Source organism: Ctenopharyngodon idella, chromosome 6 (genome assembly GCF_019924925.1).
Source record: "Ctenopharyngodon idella isolate HZGC_01 chromosome 6, HZGC01, whole genome shotgun sequence".
NCBI classification, from domain to species: domain Eukaryota; kingdom Metazoa; phylum Chordata; class Actinopteri; order Cypriniformes; family Xenocyprididae; genus Ctenopharyngodon; species Ctenopharyngodon idella.
This window is the reverse complement of record NC_067225.1, coordinates 24,401,443-24,426,829: the sequence shown is the minus strand read 5'-3', so window position 1 is coordinate 24,426,829 and position 25,387 is coordinate 24,401,443. Positions and strand designations below refer to the sequence as shown.

At 37.3% G+C, this 25,387-nt stretch overlaps 1 protein-coding gene across 6 annotated transcripts in view; it reads right to left on the bottom strand.

The window, feature by feature from the left end:
• The window catches only part of itpr1a (inositol 1,4,5-trisphosphate receptor, type 1a), a 32,654-nt gene extending 9,108 nt beyond the window's left edge, over positions 1–23,546 (bottom strand). The window contains exons 1-43 of one of the 6 annotated variants that reach the window (XM_051898255.1): positions 23,390–23,546; positions 20,960–21,068; positions 20,040–20,110; positions 17,966–18,081; positions 16,633–16,719; positions 16,322–16,480; positions 16,102–16,200; positions 14,728–14,811; positions 14,462–14,608; positions 14,271–14,366; positions 14,076–14,120; positions 13,724–13,878; positions 13,538–13,637; positions 13,289–13,449; positions 12,255–12,396; positions 11,999–12,157; positions 11,701–11,873; positions 11,271–11,390; positions 10,110–10,304; positions 9,772–10,023; positions 9,540–9,681; positions 9,081–9,228; positions 8,497–8,687; positions 8,221–8,347; positions 8,087–8,141; positions 7,837–8,002; positions 7,302–7,469; positions 7,124–7,201; positions 6,496–6,633; positions 6,268–6,393; positions 5,962–6,162; positions 5,727–5,842; positions 5,235–5,370; positions 4,949–5,074; positions 4,747–4,875; positions 4,536–4,656; positions 3,676–3,860; positions 2,915–3,063; positions 2,603–2,714; positions 1,500–1,535; positions 737–784; positions 370–496; positions 116–288 (exon numbers count right to left, since the gene is read on the bottom strand). In XM_051898255.1, the coding sequence (XP_051754215.1) occupies positions 116–288; positions 370–496; positions 737–784; positions 1,500–1,535; positions 2,603–2,714; positions 2,915–3,063; positions 3,676–3,860; positions 4,536–4,656; positions 4,747–4,875; positions 4,949–5,074; positions 5,235–5,370; positions 5,727–5,842; positions 5,962–6,162; positions 6,268–6,393; positions 6,496–6,633; positions 7,124–7,201; positions 7,302–7,469; positions 7,837–8,002; positions 8,087–8,141; positions 8,221–8,347; positions 8,497–8,687; positions 9,081–9,228; positions 9,540–9,681; positions 9,772–10,023; positions 10,110–10,304; positions 11,271–11,390; positions 11,701–11,873; positions 11,999–12,157; positions 12,255–12,396; positions 13,289–13,449; positions 13,538–13,637; positions 13,724–13,878; positions 14,076–14,120; positions 14,271–14,366; positions 14,462–14,608; positions 14,728–14,811; positions 16,102–16,200; positions 16,322–16,480; positions 16,633–16,719; positions 17,966–18,081; positions 20,040–20,110; positions 20,960–21,051 (5,451 nt within the window). In that variant the 5' untranslated portion in view covers positions 21,052–21,068; positions 23,390–23,546. The remainder of the gene's footprint in view (positions 1–115; positions 289–369; positions 497–736; positions 785–1,499; positions 1,536–2,602; positions 2,715–2,914; positions 3,064–3,675; positions 3,861–4,535; positions 4,657–4,746; positions 4,876–4,948; positions 5,075–5,234; positions 5,371–5,726; positions 5,843–5,961; positions 6,163–6,267; positions 6,394–6,495; positions 6,634–7,123; positions 7,202–7,301; positions 7,470–7,836; positions 8,003–8,086; positions 8,142–8,220; positions 8,348–8,496; positions 8,688–9,080; positions 9,229–9,539; positions 9,682–9,771; positions 10,024–10,109; positions 10,305–11,270; positions 11,391–11,700; positions 11,874–11,998; positions 12,158–12,254; positions 12,397–13,288; positions 13,450–13,537; positions 13,638–13,723; positions 13,879–14,075; positions 14,121–14,270; positions 14,367–14,461; positions 14,609–14,727; positions 14,812–16,101; positions 16,201–16,321; positions 16,481–16,632; positions 16,720–17,965; positions 18,082–20,039; positions 20,111–20,959; positions 21,069–23,389) is intronic. The other 5 variants (XM_051898256.1, XM_051898257.1, XM_051898258.1 and 2 more) reach the window with 5 other exon arrangements.
• Positions 23,547–25,387: the final 1,841 nt, after the last annotated feature.

Below are 25,387 nucleotides of genomic sequence, written 5' to 3'. Positions count from 1 at the left end.
TAAAAAAGAAAGTCCTACTGACACCAACCTTTTAAAATGTAATGTGTATTAAATAGCATAATACCATTACATTCGATTATATCACTTTATCACTTCATTGACAGGCTTATCTGACCTGTATGATGGTGTTCCCACCCTCCAACAGTGCGATGGCCAATAGGATGCTTTCGTGGAAGACACGGTCACTGGTAGTATTCATGATGAGATCAATGACAAGGTCAGACGCGCCTTCACGGTCCAGATGGCACTGCACCTCCATCAGTGACATCTCAGCCCTACTCAAACCCCCTGAAGTCATACAAACACACAAAAACATATCACAAATATATCACAAATGTTCCCAGAAAGTACAATGAAAAATTAACTCACCCGACTGGCTCTTGATTGGTCCGACTGGTGTTAGGGCAGAGTTACTGAAGGAGGTCAGACTCTCTCTCCTCCCACCACTCCTGAAGCCATAGTAACGATTGACGAGCAGCTGCCGAAGGGCCTCCCCCTGTGATGAGTATGAGAGTGTGTGTTTCAGCTTTTTTGGGGATTTTTTTCTTTGCCATTGTAGCTTTAGCTTGCTCACCGCACGGCTGTAAAACACTATTTCTTAGAACAATACGTATGTATTATAAGCGCTATACAAATAAATCGGATTAATATTAAAGGAATAATAGTTGTTGAACCGGGGCAGCTGAGGTACAGGTGTGTGGTTAAAGAGCAGGGTTAGGTGATGTTAGTGACCTACCCTCCTCCGATCCTCCAGCTGTTTGGGTGGCAGACTGACATCCACCACCTGAGTGAGTGAGCAGAGTGGACAACAGAACACTAACACAGAGTTAGTAGAGTATCATCATGCAGCAATCTCCAAATCTATCCTAGCAGCATGCTTGTGTGTTATAATAATGACCAAAATTATATGGTCAGCTCATAGTGACCTAGCTAGTGATGTGCAAGAGGTTTATAAATAACATTAGGATAATATAGAATGGAATATAGAAGAGTAGAGCAGAAATGTCAGTGGAGAGATTAAGTACAAGATGAGAATGTTACGGTCAGAATAAAATGTCTGTTACATAACACTTAATATCCAAACTGTCCAAATATTCAGTTATTACCCAAATAGTTTGTAAATATTAAGGTAAGCTCACAAAGATTTTTTTAAATATTTAAGAACAATTACTTATTTTATTATAACCATACTGTATAAGCAGCACTATTAAAGCACCACAAAATGGTTTGAAGAACATTTTTTTTTTTTTTTTTATTGAAAAAGGAAGTTAAAGTGGGGTATGCGCATTAAAGGGCTTGCTCTTCTTATAAATACTCTTTCTTTCACACAACGTCTTGGCAAAATCATGATTTGCTGCTTTTTATTGGTAACAAAGTGTTTTAGGGGACACGCCATCTAATAAAATATGTGTATACTCTCAAGGATGGAAAAAGAAAGAAGATAAACAGATGATAAATAAACAAGGGGAAGATGGGATGAATGACAAAAAGAGGACAACCTCAGTGACATCCATCTCATCATCAAATCCCAGCAGCTGAAAAAGAGGAGTGAAGGACGGGGTTAATGAAAGAGTGGACATTCTTCAAATTAAGCCAGTAACTACTGTATTAGTGACAACAGTGAGTGGCAACAGAAAGACATAACAGAGGAGATGTGATCATCAACTCTAAGTTAAGTAAACATGCTCTTTCAGGACTTGCATTTGTGATTAAGATCACACATGCAGACACTACAAATGAAGACAGTATGTGTAGAGGACAATACCATCGACTTATCACAACACTTAAAGGATTTGTTCATTTTCAAATGAAAATTACCCCAAGCTTTACTCACCCTCAAGCCATCCTAGGTGTATATTACTTTCTTTTTTCCTGATGAACATAATCGGAGATATATTACTAAATATCCTGACGCATCCAAGCTTTATAATGGCAGCGAGCGATACCAACGAGTATGAACTGAAGAAAGTTTCTCCATCCACATCCATCCATCATAAACGTACTCCACACAGCTCTGTGGGGTTAACAAAGGCCTTCTGAAGCTAATTATATTTACCAAGTTATGAAGTAAAATATCTAGCTTCCGCCAGACCGCCTTCCATATTCTACTTACAAGGAAAGTGTAAAACTCTCACAGTTCAAAATGCTTACATTACATCCTACGCCTTCCCTATTCAACTTACAGAAAAAACTTAATCGACGTGATGGCAGTTTACACTTTCTTCGTAACTTTAATACGGAAGGCGGTCTGGCGGAAGCTTGATATTTTACTTCATAACTTGTTAAATATTTTTTTTACACAAACACATCGCTTCACTTCAGAAGGCCTTTATTGACCCCCCGGAGCCATGCGGAGTACGTTTATGATGGATGGATGAGGATGGAGGCACTTTCTTCAGCTCATACTCGTTGGTATCGCTCACTGCCATTATAAAGCTCGGATGCGTCAGGATATTTATTAATATTTCTCCGATTGTGTTCATCAGAAAGAAGAAAGTCATATACATGTTTTGCTATCACATCTGTATTATACCTTAAGATCATAGTTTTTTTTTTAAACACTTCTCTTAGTCCTTTTATTACTGTTTGTTGTGTTAAATACCTTCTCTCCATATCCTCTATCTTTGGTCATCATCTCTCTGAGTGTCTGCAGAACTTTGATACAAAGCCTCTCCTCATTTTCCTCTAGAAGTTGCTTGGTATGTTTTATCAATCTGTACAAAAAGCAGATAAAAGTGTGCCAATGTAATTAAAACATATAAGCAATGACAGTATAATAAAATAGTTATATAATTTACAATTAATCTGTATATTAACCTATAATATAATATAGTATTTTATTATTTATGTTATATAAAGTATCACATTGAAGATATTGCAGGGTTATTTTTTAGGCAACAAGAGCTTATCATACTTGCAAATAAAGCCTCCACTCTCACACTTGCGGTGGGCTTCAGTGTGCTCTGGGAACAGTAGTTCTGGACGATGGAGAACATCCACCAATACAGACAACTCAGCCTGAACCAGAGGCCTCAACCGCTCCTCCAAGGCAGACACAATATCCTAGAGACACACATACACACAGAAATACACAAACACACACAAAAGCACACATTCACCACACACACTACCAAAGTAAGGCACTGAGGCAAAACAATTGAATGCAGGTTTAATAGGAATTAAACGAAAGACACAGGTGATCATTGACAAGACAAACAGATATCATAGCTCTGTTCTGAAACATAATAAGCTGCGTCACTGTCTACCTAGGCAGCATTTTTCTGAGGGAGCATCCTAACCATCATTAAAACTCACAAGCAAACAATTTGGAATGTCTGACAAAGACAATAACTCCACACAAATAGCACTTGCCTATGGGAGACTAAACTAAACATGTATTTAAGATAACTGCACGATATTCTAATAAGCATAAAATACATAGCACACATATATTAAAAATAATCTATGTTTAATGGATTATCAATTCATTTTAGTATTGAATAAAATATATGTTTATTAATAATTTGTTAACATTTATTATCTCTGTACCTCATTGCAATGCATTCTGGGACTGAAAGAATACATGTGACACTACCTTAGAATTTGACTAAAATGAAGCTGTCTTCACAGGCAGCTAACTAGGTTTTTAAAACAGATGCAATATCACTCATTTACCTGGAGTCTTTCAATGATGTTGCGGTAGTCTCGGGAGGTGGTCAGAACGGAATCTCTTCGTGTAGCATTGCGGACGGAGAGTCTCCAGCTGAGGGCTGTTTTCTGCACTATGTTGTTGGACTTCATGAACAGATTATTCACCTGACAGTCCAGATCCACAGGAATGGCTATGGCTCTGCCTTTGGCTACACAATACAAAACAGTAAAAGACACGCACATTAAGGGGCATACATTTATGCAAAATGCACGGAAAACAAACAAGAAGGAGCTCCAACACAAACATATTTTTATCTATTTTTTTTTCTTTCTTTTTTTTTTGGGCTATTCTGTTTAGTGCCACTAGTTCGGCACAACACAACTTTCTAGAACAGTGGTACTCAATCAGGGGGCCAGGGCCCACTATGGGCCTCAGCAAACTTCCAAGGAGGCCTCAAGATGATTAAAAAGGTATTAAAATTAATAAATTATTATTAATATGTTTAAATAATCAAACTGTAATCTAAATTAAAATGCTAAAAATTAAAAAAAATCAAGATGTAAACTGAAATTTATTCCGAATACAATAAAAAAATAAAATATGAATGTAAAAATGTAACATATGTAAAATGAAAAACAGTTGTGATTCAATTAATTTAATATATCAATACTCCCAGTTTATGTTAATAAATAAAGTTTGAAAACAAGCAGCTTTGTCATAATTACAATAGAAATAGGAAATAAGGTCAAAAAGGTTGAGATTCACAGTTCTAGAAATGTTTTTGGCACTGCTTTTAAGATTATAATCTATGATACGACACAATAATACAATTCAAGTTAATATTAAGAATGTTACAAAAAGCTGGTGGATCTGAAGCTCTTACCCACGTCACTCAGCACTTTGATGCAGGCTTCCACATTCCCTTTCTGACCTGGGAGCAGCCAGTTGCAGTGATACACACGGAAAACTCCCTGCAGCAGCTGCACAAACACTGGCTGTCGGGTCTGAGACACAAACAAAGATTGATGTCACTCTTACAGATGGTCTAAATGATGCTGAGATGTACTGGGCTGCTGGAAGACACTGTGTGTTACCTGCAAACTTGTACTCTGGTCTGAGAATGGTGAGCTGAAAAAGGTGGTGACGATGCTCATGATGGTCTCAGTAACGTAGCGCTCTAGAACTGTGTCAGCGTGCTTACGGTCACTCGTGTTATTGCACACCTACAAGAAGAATTGTTGAATGTGTGATTATCAAGACCACATTATAAGTATATCTGTGAGTGTTTAGTCTTACTCTGCAGATGTCCACCAGGAAATCATCAAAAAGTTTCCACATGTGATTGCTGGTGTAGATCTCCTTCATCTCAACCTCTGTATCAACATAGCAGTGATTCAGGAAGTTCACATAGGCCATCTTCACCTACATATAAAGTAATATATTCACATCTTATAGTCACACAGATCTACAAATGAATTCTGTTATAATGCAATAAAAGAAAAAAAAACTTTTTAACAACCTAAATCTAAAATTATTCAACACATTCAACAAAGACAAACACTTCTAGCCCTGCCACACACACCTCAGGGATGCAGTCCTCATGTGTGACCACACGTACAATATCATCAAGGGGGAGCAGGGAGTTGCATTTGATCTCAGTGTAGACGTTCTTCCCTTCAGTACACACAGCCAGCAACTCCACTAAGTGAATATGATACCTGCAAGAGTCAGTGAAAACAAATCTGATACCTATGATGGCAAATATTTAGCAGGAAAAAGCTTACAAACTTTGTATGATTTTGTAAAACATAAATGACATGCTCTCTGCTCCCCAGTGCAGAGATACATAGCATATAGATACATAACATATAATTATATATATATAGAGAGAGAGAGAGAGAGAAGAAAGAGACAGAGAGTAAAAAAATACTAGTTAAAGTACAAATTATATTATATCATATTACATTATATTAGCATACTAACATTTGTATATTTGTACAGCATTTCCATTTTTTATATAGTGTTTACATTTAGAAGTATTATTAGAGTGGAGACAGGGACATCACCTCCGTACCTGAGTGCACTGCTCTCGTCAAGTCGTTCCCTCTCAAGGCGCATCATTTGGACCAATGATTGAAAAGATGCCCGGTCATTATAAAACACCAGCACATCCTCACCTGCTGTCACCAACTACACAAAAATTACACACAAATTATTTCAGTAAGAACAGTCTTTGCTACTTTGAGAAAAACGGCAGAAAAGTGGTAAAATGGGGCTTGTAATCTCAAAAATTTGACTGGCCCACAGACCTCTGCCATGACAATGTCTTGGCATTTCTTGATGAACTTGTTCTCAGCCTTGACGATGGTTTGCAGGAACTTGAGGTAGTGGACACTGCGGCCGTGTGTTTCGATGCAGTGCACAAAGTGCTGCACCACCCGCTCGTTAATCTCACTACACAACTGGAAATTATTCATGAAGATATGCTGCATGGTCACTGCCTCAAGAATCTAGAAAAAAGAAAGAGAAAGATAGACAAGGAGAGGGACGGAGAATTAAACGAAGAACAGCTGAAATGCACATATAAAAATGTGGTTATTTGTGATTGCTCTCACCCCAGGGTTGAGGAACAGATTAATGTGTTTGTGTAGAAGTGCCTGATTCTGTTGATTTCCAGCACAGAAGTTCTGAAGGAACTGATGGGCTAAAGTCATAATCTCCTGCATCTGAATATCCTCCCCCTAAAATTTCAACAAACACACATGTAAACGTTTAAATCTATATCAAGTGCTTAATGATGAATGCTAACCCTTTCACTTACAGGCTTAAAGGCTGACACTTACCTTCTCGTAAGGGATCTGCAAGAGTTCCAGGACCACACTGTGAGCTCCCATGTTCCTGAGGAGCCGCTGCTGTTGTTTCTTATTCTTCTTGCCAGAGATGCCCTCCAAGACACACAATTTGCTCAGCCTCAGCAGGATCTACACACACAAACATAACAATACTTTCAAACGTAAGAATCACTTGACAGTAGGGTTGTCAAAAGTATTGACTTCGGTACCAAGTCAACAATAAAATGTTAAAAATGTGACGATAGACATCTTTGACGCTCTTCATCAAGCGCTCACATTAGGATCCCTGATATATCTGCTGATAGACGGACCCGCTGATAAACGCCTGCTTTCAAACAATGTCTATTTACAACAGTGTGTTGATCACTGTAGCCAATCACAGACATATCTGTTGAGCACGTGAACTCAATGGCCAATTAGAGGTATTTAAGAACCCGCTCAACAGTGCTCAAAATGCTAGGGGGAAATGCTGGTATTGTCACATTTTTTAAATTTCAATACCGACTTGGTATCGAAAATCTGTACTTTTGACAACCCTACTTCGCCGAACATCCTGCTTTTTCAGATCTGGACCTTTCTCAAAACCTACAAACTCCATTAAAAGAAAAACACAGTGCACCTCTTTTACGACTCTGTAGTTTGAGCTGCTTGTACTCTCCACTTTGGGTTTCTCTGATCTACTTGAGTTGATGACCTCCTGTTGGAGCAGAATTCATCATATAATTCAGTAGGCTTTGAAAAAGATAAATTATGTTGCTTCTTCATTTTTTTATGGACAGATCATATTGAGTCCTGACCTTGTGGTGAGCTTCAGTGTTGACCTCTCCCGTGTCCAGTCCTGAGTCTGACCCCTGTCTCTTATACACCCACAGCTCTGATTTCTCTACTATAGACCTCAGCTGGTCCAGATCTGACTTGATCTGTTTGTAATTGTCCACATCCTGACTGGTCACCAGAAGCTGAACCTGGACAGATACAATAGAAAATGTTAATTTATTATACTGGTATTATTGATGTGAATTACTGGGCGCTTTCTTCAGCTTTGGGCACTATATCCAAGGTTTTATTTTTCTATAAACATAAAATATTTTTAAGTTATTATTTTAACAAACATGAATAATCAAAGAGTGAAATAACCATTAACATTTTTACTATTTATTAAACTGAACAAAAAATGTACATTTATCTAATAAACTCGCGTCTATTGCCTTTAATGGGAAGAAGACTAAAGATACGATATGAATAACATAAAAAGATGGCCTTTTAACTTTATTTAAAAATGTATTAATACACATTTTATAAGGATAATTGAATGAATGAATGAATGAATACCTGCTTAAAGGCCTGTAAAACCTCCTGGCGTTGGCTAAAGTGTCGGAAGAGGAGGTGAAGGGCTCGTGACACCAGTGGAGGATAGTCATGCATGGTCAGGTGCAGTAGGACCCTCAGAAATGTCCGGCCACCATGATCATCAAGATCCAGTGGGGTGTTCTCTTCACTACATACACAAACACACACAGATTCACACACACATACATAACACAAACATAAGACAGACTATCAATGAGCACAGCCTTCTTACCTCCCTCCAAAAATACCCTCCGCCTGTTCTTCAATGTGCTCAAAGTCCAGCGCACCTAACAAACAGAAGTTATTCACAAACCATATTATCAATACCAGCTGATACTGACACAAACACACACTTGTTAATCTCACCTTGAACACTGGCAGTAGAGTCCTGGCTTACAGACGGCTCTGTTTGAGAGTTGCTCTCATCAAACTCTGTCTTAAAGATACAAAGCAGGCAGGAGATCCGGTAGTCCAACCGCACATTCAGAATGAACTACACAGAAGATGAGAGAGTGAAAACAGGTATTTGCACTTGTACAAAACTAATTTTGCATTTCCTAGGCATTTAGGACATTAACTTCTCAAATATTAAATTATATGAAACATTAAAATCCATTTATTGGCTAGGATGTGTTTTAATACCTGCAGGATCTCAATGATCTTGAGTTTGGTGTCCATCACCAGTATATCCTGTTTCTGAGGTTCACTTTGGGCTTTAACATCATCTCTGTCGGGAGGGTTGTGGGGGGTGGCTGGCAGAAATCCCCCACCCCTCAACACCACCTGTGTCATCAGCTCCCCCACCCCATGGATGGACCTCATCACATTACTTCCTACAGACACAAATAGGACAACTTTCACACTAGAGCTTCTGTTGCTGACATTTTTGTCCATTTTAACATGAGTTTTTAGTTTTTATTCCATTTGTTTTTGCGTGGAGTGAAAGCTATTTTCTGAACTACACTGTAAAAACAAGTAACCTGCAAATGTTACCTTAAGGAGCTATTTCTCCCTGATATTTTTGTGAGTGTAATTGAATGTATTTAGGTTGATTCAGTGATAAATAAACATTATTATTATTATTAATTTGATTATATTTTAAATAATATTTTAATATTATAAATAATATATTTGACTTCAAATCAATTAATTGAGATGTTACCATGTGAAGCACATTTATAGGCTATACATTTTCTTTAGAGCCCATAGCTTGTGCTGTTTCTAACCTTTACCGGGATCTCTATCAAGCTTGATGGGGAAGGGGGTGCTGATATGGACACAGTCCAGGATTGCCAACAGGATTTTGGTCAACCTCAGCAGATCACTGAAGTTATAGAAACCAAAATAGATCAGGTTTCTCGCCAGGTTCACCACCTATAGAAAGTGAAAAGTATGTCAGAAAATAAGTATCCTTAAGAAAAACTTCTATTAAGAACTGATTTTTTATATATAAAACATTTTTTTTTAAACATGAGATCTGTTTGGTTTCTGTTCAGCAGAACAAATAAATTCATACAGGTTTGGAACTACTTGAGGGTGAGTAAATGATGACAGAATTTTCATTTTCGGGTGAACTATTCCTTTAATTCAAATTCAATAATTTGGCATCTGTTCATCTAGATTGCGAGTGCATAGTGAATAAGATACAGTGGTGTAACTGTTTGGTAAATTCAAAAATGGCACACCTCAAAAGTGAGCTTGTTTTTCTCCTTGTCTGAGAATGGGAAACTCTGGCACACAACATCCCGCAGATAATTCTCCACAAACTCCATTGTCTGAGAGAAGCGCTCCTTCACCTCATCACGTGATGTCCCATCATTATCATAACTGGTCAGAAGCAGGAAAACGACTGGCTAATAAACAAACCACTAACCAAAAGGGCTTCACCGTTTACTGTTTCTAAAGTGAACCACTTACTCATCAATGGCAATTTGTGAAGGGATTTCCGACCACAGTCGAGCATATTTGACAGGGGTGACCTGCTCCTGAGGGTCACGGTCTACATGCATGTGCAGCATCATGCGGCAGAATGAGGCTCTGAGGTCAAAGGGCAAGTCTTCGTCTGACATACAACGCAGAATCAGATCCACATCCAGTTGTGCCGATATCTTGTTAATGGCCAGGTACTGCCGATCCAGACACATCCTTGCAAACAAATTCAGCTGATACCTGAAAGAGAGATGCTATCATTTTATTTCTATGCGGTTTTTTCTTTCATCAAATGTTCATGTAAATGTAGGTGTGTGTGTGCATGCCTGTAATAATTGATAACTTCCTGGTCCTCTGTATGTCCCTCTTTGGCATCCTGTGCAAGTTCTCTGATGCTCTTACTCTTCACCTCTCCTCTACTGTCCTTCCAAAACAACCATACCTCTTCTTCATCCTCCTCTTCCTCTTCTGTACTCTCACCGAGCACTGTTCCTGCCACCTCAAACCGTGATAACACAAGCCTGACACACAAACACACATTCATTCAATATCACACCCACAGACCTCCATACTTATTGACCACATGAGCTAACTATTTTTATCTCCTCATGAATTTCATCACATTTTCTGGTTTGATTCAGTGTAGATGTTTTTATTTGCCCTCAATAATAGCACTGCCTGTTTGATACTGCGCTTGCTAAATTTTACCAGTCTTTTAACTGTTCTTCTACACTACTGTTCAAAAGTCTTTTATGCTGACCAAGGCTGCATTTATTTGATCAAAAATACAGTAAAAACAGTAATATTGTGAAATATTATTGCAATTTAAAATAACTGTTTTCTATTATAATATATTTTAAAATGTAATTTATTCCCGTGATGGGAATAAATTGGCAAAGCTGAATTTTCAGCAGCCATTAATCCAGTCTTAAGTGTCACATGAACCTTCAGAAATCTAATATTCTGAATTGGTGCTCAAATTTTTTCTTATTTTTATCAATGTTGAAAACAGTTGTACTGCTTAATATTTTTGTGGAAACTATGATATATTTTTTCATAATTCTTTGATAAATAGAAAATTCAAAAGAACAGTATTGGTAAGAGTATTGGTTATTTTAAAGTGACGTAGTTACATGTTACTACATGTACTTACTATAGTAATAACAGTAAATTAGGCATAATTACAAGTAACTTACCCTAAACCAAACCATAACCCTAACTATAACTCTATAGTAAGTACATGTAGTTAATTAATATTACTCAGTACTTATTTGAATAATTACAATGTAACTATGTCACCTTAAAATAAAGTGTAACCACAGTATTTATTTGAAATAGGATGTTTTTGTAACAATCTATCAATAATAATAATAATAAAAGTCTTAATTTCTGATTTTTAAAAAATCTTACTGACCCCAAATATTTGAACAACAGTGTATATTGTTTGAAACATGCACATAGAATAATAGTCAGTGTAAGTGTTGTACTTGGTTTCGATAAGGATGTCTGCATTGGCTGGGTCCAGCACAGCATTACAGATGAGTTCTTGAGTGACAGGGATGGATTTATTCATCGACACACATAGATCTGATAAGTAGTCCAGAAATCTAGAGACACAAGGGACACAAATCAATGATTCGGGATAAGACACAAAACTATTACAAATGTAGTTCAAATCATTCATTAAGAAACATCTGAAGACACAACTCACTACACTTCTACTGTACTTCTAAACTTACTTTAAAACATCTATTTCACTTTCACTTAGTCTCGCCAACATCTCCGTACTGGATTGTATTAAGATGAAACACTTACATCATAACATTTCTCATTTGTTTGTAGCTTTAGATGAAAGGGTCTGCTAAATAAATACATGTAAATGACCAAGAACATTTATGCAGATCTATTTTCGCACACCTGGGCTCTCTGTTCTTGCGGACGAGGCTGACGAAGGTGTCTATCTCAGCTGCAGTGATGTGTTTCTCTAGAAGCTTCCTATTGTTGTGCAGCAGGGCTGTGATAGTGTCTTCAGCAAGCACATCATATCCTATCTGCTTCTGCATGAAGCGGAACTGCTTTGCTATGTACTCCTAAAGACAAATAGTGAGAGAGAGAATATTGCACATAGTACAATATATAGTACAAGGGGTTGTGAGTGAATTTTAGTTTTATTAGTGTAACTTAGTTTGCATTCATTGTTTCACAGCAGTTTTACCTGATTTTTGCGATAGTCCTGCTGTGAGTGACGTAGGACCCTGTAGCAGAGCCGACAGATGTGGCGAAAGGGTGCGTGCCGTTGGTCTGCAAGCTCCTCAAGTCGCAGCATAGGGCCATCCCCACTGTCAGTGAATGGGGCCTGCAGCAGCTTGAATATCTGGCCAATCACAGCACAAGATGAATTGAAAGGTCATTAAAAAGGAATGTCAGTGAGAAGTTTTAAAACTAAACCCTACAAGTGAGACAGTATGTACCTGTTTGAGTATGTTCTGCTCTCTCATGAGTTTCTGCCGCTCTCTGTTGGGTTTGTTGACTGTGATCTCCAGCACATCCTGAGCACTGCTGGGAATGTCCACCACAAAATACACCAGATCCTCAAGTAGCTTTGTCACTGACCTGTGTGTGAGAGAGTGATTGGCAGACAATGTGTTTTTGTAAGTGTGACCAGGTTAAAAAATGAGCATAAAAATGGATAAAAAAAAAAACATAAGATGGTCAGAAAGATGCTCAGGTAGGTGGGTGAAGGTATAGATAGGTGAATTAAGAAAAGAAGGAAGGAATGAAATGGAAAGAAAGGTGAGATGGATGGATGGATGGATTGACTGATTGATGGATGGACTAATGGATACATGGATAGATGAAGAAAGAAAAAACAAATGAACTAAAGAAAGGTGGATGGATGGATGGATGTAAAAGAGCACAGATGGATGGAGAAATGAATGGATGACCTATTGGATGACTGCACGGTTGAAGGACAGACAGATGGACAGACAGACAAATGGGATGGACAGAAGGATGGATAATGGAAAAATAAAATAGTCAAAGGAAGGAAGGACAGATGGACAGACAGATGGATGAATGAATAATTTAATGGACAAACAGACAGAGGATGAATGGATGAAGGAAGAAAGAACAAAAAGATGGGAATGGATGGATGGAAACATCACATGGACAGATGGATAAAAGGATGAATGAAAAGATGAATAAATGGTTGAAGAAATGATGGAAGGACAGAGACAGATGGATGGATGAATGAATGTATGGATGACTGGATGGTTGAAGGAAAGAATGAATGAATGAATGAAGGAAGGAAGGAAGGAAGGAAGGAAGGAAGGAAGGATGGACAGACAGACGGATGGATGAAGGAAGAAAGAACAAAAAAAGGGCAAATGGATGGGTGGGTAGAATAAGGTCAAATGGACAGATGGATGGATGAATGAATGAAAAGATGAATTAATGGTTGAAGATGGATTTGGACGCATGGATGAAAGATGAATGTAACCTCTACCTCCTCTCATTTTGGGTGATGGTGCCCTTCTCCAGTTTGGCTGCAATGGAAGCTAACACTTTACTAGCATCATTAGCAAAATCCAGATCCCGAACCTCAGCCGGAGACACTGGCACTATAGCAAAAGCCTCTTTATCTTCTTTCAGAGGAGATGTTCCTATCTGAAACACAAATATAGAGTGGAGGAGACACACTTCAGAGAATTCATAAACCAATGCTACAGTCATACATAGACAGAAGCTCACTCACTCTGAGCATGACTGGTTTCTCTTCCTCTTTATCTATTGGCTGGTTGGTGCTGTGGACCCACGTATTGGTGCATAGATGCCTGAGCCTTACATACGAGTTTCTGACAGACACAATCCAAAATACAACATGTTTAAAATAAGTGTACTTAATCAGAAGATGTCACAATAATTCACAATCTCGCTGTACCTCGGCACAAGCGAGTCTCCGCCTCTCAGAGTGGTGGGGTCAAGCTCAAAGATTGACGAAATGTCATTTCCATCAGGAACGGACACCAGTGTGTATATTACTTTATCCTGAGGATTACGTGCACGTGCCCGCATCATTTCCTGCTCCGAATCCAGCTGCGAAAGAAACAATCGATCAACTGTGACTGCATTCAAGATGACTGCTTTGGCTCAACTAATGTGTGTTGAAATGAGTGAAATATGGTAAAGAGACCCTCAAATTGCTCATACTATAAATTCAGAAGAAGCTCAGAAGATGAAAGGGGAAAAACACAGACACACACAGTCACACACACTCTCAAGCACACACTCACAGAGGAACGGGACTCCAGGCATTCTTCTTCATAGTCTGGATTTACCTGATCACAATAAGGTGAGATCGATTAGATAAATGTCGCAAATCACGTTACTCTTTCTACATCAAGCTTTCTAACTAGACACTCTAGTTTGATTTATTTGCATGTGTGTATGTGTGTAAACTTGTATTCTGGGAAATATTTCGGACTAACCTCTGCAGCAAGGTAATGGCCGGTGGCCAAGTGTTTGAACCTAAAGAGGCTGTTCCAGTAGCCGGCTCCGCCTCTACAGGGGTCATGCTGAACCACCTGAAAAGTATGCAAACATCTGTTCAGGTTCCCAAACCAACAATAACACTCACAAAACAACTGGTCAACTTCACAAAGCTAAGTCCTAAACTTACCTCTACCTCCCAGAGTGCTTTGCTACTAGTGGCAGAAGTTGCAGACTGGCGTCCAGTGGTACGCAAAAAGACATACTGCTTTTTTCTGTGTTCATCGCACGTCAGAAACTTCTCCTGCTCCGCATGAAAAAGCCTCACCACATCACCCTGATAACATGTATTTCATTAAAAGGCCATTAAAAGGTAAGAAAGTAAATTATAGGTCCTAAAAAAGTAAGTAAATTTGAAGGTTACTGCAGTGCATCATATATGTGTATAAAACATACTCCTTTCAAGACAACCTCCTGGTTGTCACTCCATTTCATGAAGAGAACGATTTTCCAACTGGTGGTACAGTTCACTGAATTCACCTGAGAGAGAAAAAGATAATGGAATAGAGTAGCGGTTCTCAACCTGGTAACTGGGGCCTACTATGGGGCCTCAGCTTCCAAAGAGGCCTAAAGATGACTTAAAACAAATTAAATAAAGCAATATAGCATTGAAATAAATTAAAACAACTAAAACACAAGATATTTTTTATTTTAATTCACCCCCTCATCAACTGTTTTTTCTTTGAAGAACCAGTGTTCCCAATGTCTTATATGAGGTAGCCTAATTTTGAAAGTGTTATTTCTGGATATTGTTGTGGACAATGAGGGGCCTTGGAGTTGAAAAGGTTGAGAACCACTGGAATAGAGCAGTGTTATTTTAGTATCATTGAGATACTATTATAGTTACTATTATATTATAGTTACATAGTTAGATTTTATTTGAATTTGTAATTTTTATTAGTTATTTTTACTATATGTCTATATAGTTAACTATAATAACCCTGGAAGAGAGGCTATGTTTGGAATAACATACTATGATACAACTACGTACAATTTCAGAATACCAGCCACAATTAAAAAAAATCTTAACCCAAACTATCAAAAGTTAAGACACTTTTGTCAAAATATGAATTAAAAATGCAAAATATTTGTTTTAATTTTTAGATGACCTGATGTCACTGACTGAAACACAAACCTGAAACCGACTGAGGTCATGTGACAACTGTTTATGTGATGCTGTCTAAATACTGTTTGAAATGTTTATCATTTGCATACTACTTTTAGAAAATTGTAGGCAGTACGCAGTACACTAGTATTCCGTTCTTAACATAGCCAGAGAGAAAAATAGAAACAAAAAATATGGCAAATTCAATAATATCTAAAGTCTGTGTGTGTGTGTGTGTGTGCGTGTGTGTGAGAGAGAGAGAGAGAGAGAGAGAGAGATCTGTCATATGTGGTTTATTTATGCAAAGGTGGTTTATGAGGACACTTCCTGCTTGTTTATATGATTTATGAGAACACAAATTTGTATAATGACATGGGTATTACACTGGTATTTCAATGTAAAAGTGGTGTATGGGGACATTTCCTGAGTCCTTGCAATTAAAATGGTTTAAAAACATACTAAACAATGTAAAAATGTAAAAATGCAGAAACTTTTCTGTGATGGGTAGGTTTTAGGGGTAGGGTTAGTGTAAGGGGATAGAATATACAGTTTGTACAGTATAAAAATCATTAACCCCTATGGAATGTTATAATGACAGGTGCATCAACGTGTGTGTGTGTGTGTGTGTGTGTGTGTGTTTGTGTGTGTGTGTGTGTGTATTTTACTTCATTGCATCCTGGATTATCCACAAGCTGATGGCTACTGGCATGCAGGGGCTGTCCGGCGTTGACAGGGTTTAACACAACCTTATCTCCAATGACCACCTATATCACACATTAACACACACAAAACATAATAAGTGGAACTCTAATGTGTATTTATGTAAGTGCGAGAATTAGGAATTACACAACAAATAAAAAAATCAGAGGTTGATGACATACTCACATTGTCTCCTATAGAGCGGAGCTTATAGAAGGGCTGGATATAGAACCATGAGCCTTCATTCCCTGCAGCGTCCAGTGTCACACGCATGGCATTCTTCTCAAGAAGAGCCGGTAAGCGCTTATTTACCGTCAGATACTTATTACTCTTCAGATGGAGAAGCTGCAAATATATGTGAACAGATACACAATTAACTTGACAGCTAAATATTCAGCATTTCAACATTAAAGTGCTTATAAATGTTCTGTATAATATATATAATTTAAATTTTACCTGAAGTAATATTTGCGCTTATGTGTTTGTAAGAGATTTACCTGGATGACATTGCCATACTGAATGACAGTTCCTAGAAGCTTTTTGTTCTCCGATTCATTTTGTTTCTTCTCTAAATCAGCAGCATGCTAAACAAAACACAGTGAGAGAAAAAAAAGAATAGGAAAAAAATTGCAATACACATGAGCTGCAAAGGACCATGTGACAAGAGCACATTCAGTTTCTACTGCTCTTCAGAACATTTGAGGGAGCTTCAGAGAAGTTGATAAATATATAGTGATCATGCTGAGCTGTCCTCCAAAAAAAGAAGCTGCTGGGTAGTAAACAAACTGTGCTCTTTTTAATGACATGTCTTGTAACATTGTTCAGATGGCCCACAAAGCATTCTTCACAATCTGTTTCATTTACAAGCACGTCTTTCTTTATCGTTAGCAACTTTTCTACATTCTGTGTATATATAAGGTCATAAGTAGAGTATGAACTAACTGCAGGCTGAAGCTATGATGTCTAGGAAGTTGAGGTGTGTCCCTCCATGCCTTCTTTTCTTTTAATAAAAAACAGATTTTATGTGCTATTTATTTACACATGCATCACATTCCACTGCTCACAGCATTTTGATAATTAAGTTATTCAAGAGCAAGTATAAATGCATGATTTGTTTTTATCTGTATCATAGGCAGCTAATATACCTAATACTACCTGAAGGTTGCAAATTTATTCAAATTAGATTTTGAAGTTATTTGTAAAGGAATGTTTTACATTCTTGGATGAACTTGTTTCTAATGTTACCATAATCTACGAAATACAAATAAATTTGGTTTAAAAATGTAAAATCATTACTGAAATTAATACATTGTCTTTGAGCATACACATAGCAAACAATGATGAAGTTGCCACTGATCTTTAATCAGTTTTTTTTATTTCTTAATAGAAAATAAGGATTAGAGCTCAAGTTTTGGCTGGTTAGTTTATAATTTAATTATATTTTAGTAGATGTTTACCAGTTTACCATTTTTGGAACTGACTTTTCCCCAGCCCTTTTTTTCTCTCTGGTGACGTATGCCAGGCTTCTCCAATCATTTTGCCTGCTTAAACCCCACCCCTTTCTTACAATCGACTGCAAACTTGCATTCAGATGATCTGCCTCCATCCAATCAAAATCGTGACTGTAACATCGCTGCTCAGGATTATTGAAGGGTTTGCGATTGTGTACGTTCTTGTGGTGCCATCAGCCAATCATTTGAGGTATGGATACTAATTCTAGACCAGCAATTATGAACAGCGTTATTCCAAAGCAGCGACTGGAATTCCCTAAATTAATATAAACAAACAGATCATGTCCGTGGCCAGAGGGAGACTAAACTTCACACTCACATGGAGTTTGTTGAGCAGAACAGTATCTGTGGTACTGTTTCCTCCAGGTTTGGCAGCTTTCCAGAACTGTTTCTGTGCCGAGTATCTGTTCATGGGACACAGTCTGAACAGACAGTCTACAAAGAGAGAAAGAGGGAACACACATTTCATCCCAGCACAGACAAACAGAACACAACCATCACTCATTACTTCTGTAAGCACATACACAGACAAACACATTGTGTTTAGACACGCACACACAGCTTTCAAAACAAGCTGATGAGGATGATAAGGTGATCATAAATGGTAAGGAAGAAAATCAGTATGAAAATCATTATGTAAATGGAGTGTCGGTGTGGTTTATATGTGCATATCTGCTAAAACAGGACTAGTCCATCGTATCAGATGCATAAAACCTTTTAACATTTTTAACAGAACTTGATTAAATAATGAGGGTAAATTCAGAAGCACCTAATATGACAGAAAACAGACTGTCTTTCAAATGTGATAAGAAAAGTGCTAGACATAAAAGTGAAAATGCACTTCTTTTTTTCAGCAGAACTCCAGTCTTACCAAATAAGGAGAGAGGGGGAGTCAGAGATAGAGAGAGACAAACTGACAGAGAGAGAAAGAGAGAGAATCTGGTCTCTGTTTCTAGTTTCTGGAGATTGGGCTGATAAAACACCAAAAAGCTCTAGGGTCATTTGAGGAATGTAGAACATACACTCATATAAAAACAGGAGTGTTTAAGAGTGTCCTATTACAAAAAAGGAACTAGATTTCTAGATTTTTCCTGAGAGAAAAGTTGATGCTACTATGCTAAGGTGTTATGGGTGGTTGCCAGGGTGTTGCTTACTGGTCCTAAGCTTAAAGATTCCATACACCAATCCTCTATGATATAGCTCGGATCCATCCTACAGTCCCAGTCAATTATACTATTTTGCTTATGTATCATCTGCCAGATAAAAATCATAAGTTTAATCATTTTGAAATCAATGCATACCAAAACAAAACAAACATATTGATGAAAAAATAATAGCAATAGAAAATTAACTCATCACATGCTTCCATTATGCTTTAGTGTGTGTTTATATTTGAAGGAAATAGTACGCATTCCTCTCTACTGGGGCCCGCTGACCATCAGACAATTATCTCTCCTTCTCTTCCTCCCTTCATCACAGACTCAAGCACACTGTGCTGGGATTATTTATCAGCAGGGTTGTGATATTGAGACATATGTGCTTGATAGAGAAGTAGATAAATGTCAAAGGGATAGTTCCTCACGTTATAAATATACTGCTGTTCAAAAGTATGTGGTCAGTAAGTGACAGTAAAAACATTAAAAAATGTTATAAAAGATTTTTATTAGTGCAATAGTGTACAATCTACTACTTTGATACTTTTATGGTATTTTTGTAATTTTTATAGTAACTATGGTGTTGTTGTATGGAAGAGCAGTGTGAACTTTTAAAGCAAAGGTTTCACATAAAATATAAAATCACATGGCTTTTGATAAACATAAATCATGACAGGAATTACATTTTAGGACAAACTATTCCTTTAACATTAAGTGGCCAACTAGTGACGGAAACCAGTACACACACTGATGCTAAAATGTACTTAACATACACACACCCCTACTCTTGACGTAGCTTCTCAGTGTCACCAGCAGATGCATTTTGAGTGATCAGAGTTTAGATTGAGTGAGTTTAGAGGGCAGTCAGCCTCAACCACACAATCTTGTGTGCAGCCTTTGAAGTACAATCATTTATTAAGTCCTTAAACTAAGTAGATCTGTGCTTTCTGTGTTGGTAACAATTTCCACAGCAAAGTAAAGTCGATGGAAATTAGATCAGACTGTTCTACACTGATATATGCGGTCAAAGATATGATTGACAATAACAAAGTTTTGGAATACATAATTATTCCTAAGAATGACATGTTAAATTAAGAGGTTTTCATGAAAATGACAAACTTTTCTCTAGGGTACATCATGTGACCTTTGACTTCAAAGCCAAGTAAGTAACTGAACTTCCTGTCTTAACTGAAAATAAACCAGAGTAACATCCACACACACACGCACGCACAAACTCACCCCGGAACTTCTTGGGTGGGTTGTTCAAGTCCCCTGCATCTGGTTGAACAACACATCGGTCATCAACCAACCTGAAATAAACGAGAGTGTTATTCTGTAGAAGTTTTTACTTTTGATAAGTCTGAACATCTGTGTGCATTTGAGTGAGTAAATAATGGTGTGCATTTGTAAGTGTCCGTCTGTATTTAGCCTTTTTTGGCCCAAAGCAGCAGCTTACTGGACATAATCCAAATTCCAAGACCAGTCAGCCAAAAACACAGACACACACACATACATAAACAGGGTTAAACTGCTGACAGCTGGTTATTCTTATCTACACATCAAAGATTAGCATTCAACTACAGCAAACTTCACGCAGTCTTGATCTTCAAAAGGTTAGATCACCTGAATATGAAAAATCTGTCATCTTTAATTCATCCTACATTTGTTTCTTCAGAGGAACACAAAAGGAGGAATTTTAGTATTAATTGGTTTTTCCATGCAATTACAATTAACAGATGCTTTAAAAAGAATGCAAAGACAAGTTTTAAGGTATCATAAAAGTGGTCCATGTGACTATATTAGAAGTCTTATGACCTTAAGTAGTTTTTCACTGAAAAAAAAATGTTTTGAAAAGCTTGTACAATATGCTAAACATCTTTTGTCTTCCACAGTAAATTAACAAATTTCTTTAAGATTTTTTTTCAGCGGAAAACAGAGAGAGTTTAATGTTGAAGAATTAATGGAAAAAACTAAAGGTCTCTGACAAATCAGCTGGTTCAGCTTGTTAATCATTTATTTGCTGTAATAATCACTCTTGGATCAAATGCATTTAAAATGTCCTGCTCATAATATCCGCTAAAGTGCTTTCATTAAATTTAATGAACATGTGATTTTAAAGCATTCCATTATATCATAATGGGCCGTGTCAATCAACTCACCCCAGAGTGCTTATGAAGCCACTGGTAGAGCCTTCAGCATAAAGGGAGCACACGTCCCCAATGTGTAGAAAACTTGACATTTTATCCACCATGGCAACCACTCCACCACCTGCAGAGGTCAAAGAGTCATGACTGGGTCTGTGAGCAGGTTTATCATTAATCAAACAAGCCTAAACATAAAAAGACATATACTGTACATTCAACACATATATGATGTGTGGTTAGAAGTGTCATTCCCTACAATAATACATAATACATAAACAAAACAGTTTCAAATAGAACATTTATAGCTCTGCAGAGCTCTTTAAACAGAATGTTTCCACAAAATCAAAAGAAGAATATTCATGTCTAAACCAATTTGATGTCTTCAAAGACAACATAATTGGCTTAAAACCACAAGTGTCCCACTGCATGAACTAAATAACAACATGTGATTGAAAATACCAAATATTCATTCATTGGTAACCCATGATATGAAGAAAGACAAACAAGCTGAGGACTCTAAAACTGATTGCTGGACTTTTATTCATTTGTAATAATATTTTAAGCTGAATCCATTCTAAATATATATTATTACATAATGCATGGGCCTTTTCACATTCTCAGTACAAAATTCAGTTAATCACAAAATCTCATTCCTCCACTGAGTTTCGATAACAAGAAGATGGAAAATTTCAAGTTGGCAAGTTATTTATTAACTTAACTGACTGGACATCTATCCTAAGTCCAGTGCATTGGAATACTAAAAACACACATTCAGTGTCAAATTTACAACTGACAAAACATGGCAAGTTAAATTTGAATGCATATATAAAAACAAAATACAATAGGAAGACAAAAATGCCTTCAAATTTAAATAAAGAGACTCTTAAGTGCTAAATTAAAATAAAAATTATCTGAAGTTGTTGTCTAAAAGTACTTATCCTGTTTTTGTTTTTATAAAATAATACTTCACAAATAGTGGCCAGAATAAAAAAGAAACTTTTTTTTTTTTTTTTGGACCATTCTTTGATTTGCTTCAAGCAGGTCTCCAGAGTACTCTGGGGTCATGTTACACAGTGCACCAAATACGAATTTAAGAAAGCATTTCTTTAAAGGATACTGCAGACTTTCAGACTTAAAGTCAACATGAAACATATGTTGTGATCATCTTTTCTTCCCTATTGTGACATATTTCTGAGTGAATCGGCTTCTCGAGCAAAAAAAAAAATGTAGGACAAGACTTGATTTTGTCCATCAGGAATTGATTGGATTGTTGTGGTTTGCTATTGTTGCGATCTCATGTGAATGACAGGTTGTTCCACCCTCACGCCACTAAACATCAGAGATGTCATCAGAGATGTCGATGCAAGAAGGAGGAGACGTTATTTTGATTAAAGATTATGAGGGCACATGATAATAAATACTGCAATATTCCATTAAAAAACAAGAACTGTCAATTTTGATTTCATGGTGACTTTAAATACTATACTATACTATCCTAACATCCCTATATTCACTTTAAAATTTGTGGTTTATCCAACATATTAAGATATGGGGACATGGAAATGTAGGCTACCCGCATAGCAGAAGTAACTCATTTGATAAGAAATGAGTCTTGCTGTATGGCAATAAAAAACTAGGTTTGTGAGCATACTAACAGTTCCATCTAAGTCATTTGACGCCTGTATCATCTCCAGATTCTTCCTGTTACTACTAGATTTGATTAACAAATGATTAGCCAACCAAACCGTGAATATGCAGAGAGAATGAGAGAGAGAGAGAGAGAGAGAGAGAGAGAGAGAGAGGATTTGCATATGAATAATTTTCGCTCTAACTGCAAAGCAAAAACCGTTTCTTGTTTTACAATAAAACTATGTAGGCTGTTTGTACTTATTGCGCTAATTGCATCTTCGTCTGGTGCTGTTGTAAACGTAATGCAGATTCTGTTCCATCTGTTGAACATCGTCAGATCGTCCGTCTTGAAAACAGAAACTAACTCAATTTTCTAACCATGTCAACACTATCAAAACGAAAAAAAAGGACAGAAATCAGACTAAGCGTTGATACACTAACTATATCCAGCAAACGCACTTATGAAATGCAGTTATTTTATGAAATGCGTGCACGAAATGCGATTAAAATAACGGCACCAGACCTTTTCTTGACTTCTTCATAACATTGTTTTAGAGTGTTTAACGTTAAACATTATAAACAAAACATCAACGCCGACTCAACTGACACATTTGTGTCTTCCTCGCTGAGTCTGTATCTTTTTTTCTTTTCTTCATCTTTCTATACGTGAGTTTCTCATGGCAGTTTTTCTAACCTAGGGGCGGGTTCAGTAGGGCGCGCGATGCTCTCCCGCAGAAAAGATAAATATTTAATAAAGCATCATTCCTGAACAAAACTCTTAGTAGTCCATTTATTCTTGTGTAGCCTAGATCTCACCTCTCTCCGACGAAGTTGGAGCAAACTTGTCCGCTGTATTTTCTCAAACGTTTCGTCCTCTGTTTGAGAAACTTATTATCCCGACTCTTCATAGAGTCCAGCAGCGGTCCATCGCCCCGATGTTCGTGTCTTTTCGGCTTGCCGAGTGACTATGTAACCAATGGAGCACGACGGGTTTCTGGGAAATTGTGTTTCAAGGGTGCCACGCCACGGTTATTTCAATAACATGCGGCATTTAAGAACTACAAGACCCAGAAATTCACTCTCATTTGTCTAAAATAATTTCGTTCTTGTTGCAAACAGTCTATAGATACTATAAAGAGAAACTGCATTTATTTATAGCCAAATAATGCAAAAAAAAAAAAAAAAAACTGTAAGTAGTGGTGACAAATTTTGATATATTCGTTTGCTAATGCTGTTGTTGCAACTTGCCCCACTGCCATTTTAAAATTGTGCATTAATTTATTTCTGGTAATCAAATTTACCTAGTGTAATTATTTAGAGGTAAATTTGATATTTATTAAATACAAGTACAATATCAAATTATTGCTAATTTGAATGTTCATAATAGTCCAATGTACAATAGGATGGCCCCCCCTTTTTTTTTTTTTTTTTTTTTGGACTTTTGAAATCTGCTCTCACCAGCTCAATCAACTCCCCTTCATGAGAAATGGAAACAAACCAAATTTAGCTGAGATTGGACTACATTTAGGCTCAACAAAATTGAAATTCCGTCTTAATGACCATAACAGCACGTAATTAATAATTATAGCTACAAGACCATCAGTAAAAGGTGAATTAGGTTAAAAATGAGAGCAGTGTTGTTAGTCTTAAAATGTTAAATTACAACGCTGCTGATGAGAACTGATCTTTGAAAAACTGCGATCTGATCTAGATCATGACAGTTCGACATATCCATCCTTATGTTCTTGCAGATGTAAAAGCGGAATGTTAAAAAGTGAAATTACTGTGCTGGTGAACTAAAGTTAACAAAATTGAGATCTGATCTAGATATTTTATGACGATCTGACATTCTTCTTCGTTCTTCTGTTGTGTTTCACTCCTTCACCTCTTGTTCTTCTTCACGTCCTCCCATTTTCCTACAAGGTCTTCGAGCTTCTTCACAGCGTGCTGAAAAGGCCTTATGGGAATGTGGGCCTTTTCCCAAAAGTCTTGGACCTCCTTCAAGGTCTGCACTGCTGCTTGATGCTTCACTGTACTCTTTTTTACCATTCGGTGCAGATATACTCAAAGAACATTACCAATGAAAGTGAAAGGGGAAAGTGACATGTGAAGGCCAAGTATGGTAACCCATACTCTGCATTTAACCCATCCAAGTTAGTGCACACACATTGTGAGTAGTGAACACACACACAGCAGTGGAGAGCAAGCCATTATGCTGTGGTGATTAGGGTTGTTCAAGAGCACCTCAGCAACCTTTGGGTTACCAATCAGACTCACTAACCATTAGGCCACAATGGCCCCCATGGAAAATTGCAACCTGATAAAGACTCCTTGCTTCATCGTTTATCGTTGAACGAAACCTTCGCTAATATCACCAACCAGATAATAACCCATGTAGAAGGCAACGTTCTTGTGACCTTGCGCAATGTTTCCTAAAAGTTCTCTGAAGGTGACGAAAATTCCGAGCCTTTACAGAACATTAGGGACGTTCTTAAAACATCCTCTTTTGGTAATGAAAGTGCTGCAGTTCAAGGTTCCTTATATGACTTTAGGGGGACATTCCATTTGGGTTATTTTATGGTCACATAAGAACATTAAAAAGAGGATATTTGGGACATTAACAGAACGTTCCCACACGGAACTCTGTTGGTCACTTAATAACGTTCCCGATATGAGTTTAGGGGGACGTTCTATTTTGGTTATTTTATGGTCGTGCGAGAACGTTACAAGGAAGACATTCGGGAAGTTAACAGACCGTCCTATAGTAATAGTCCCCTAAACATTCCCAGAACGTCCTGAATGTTTCCTGAAGGT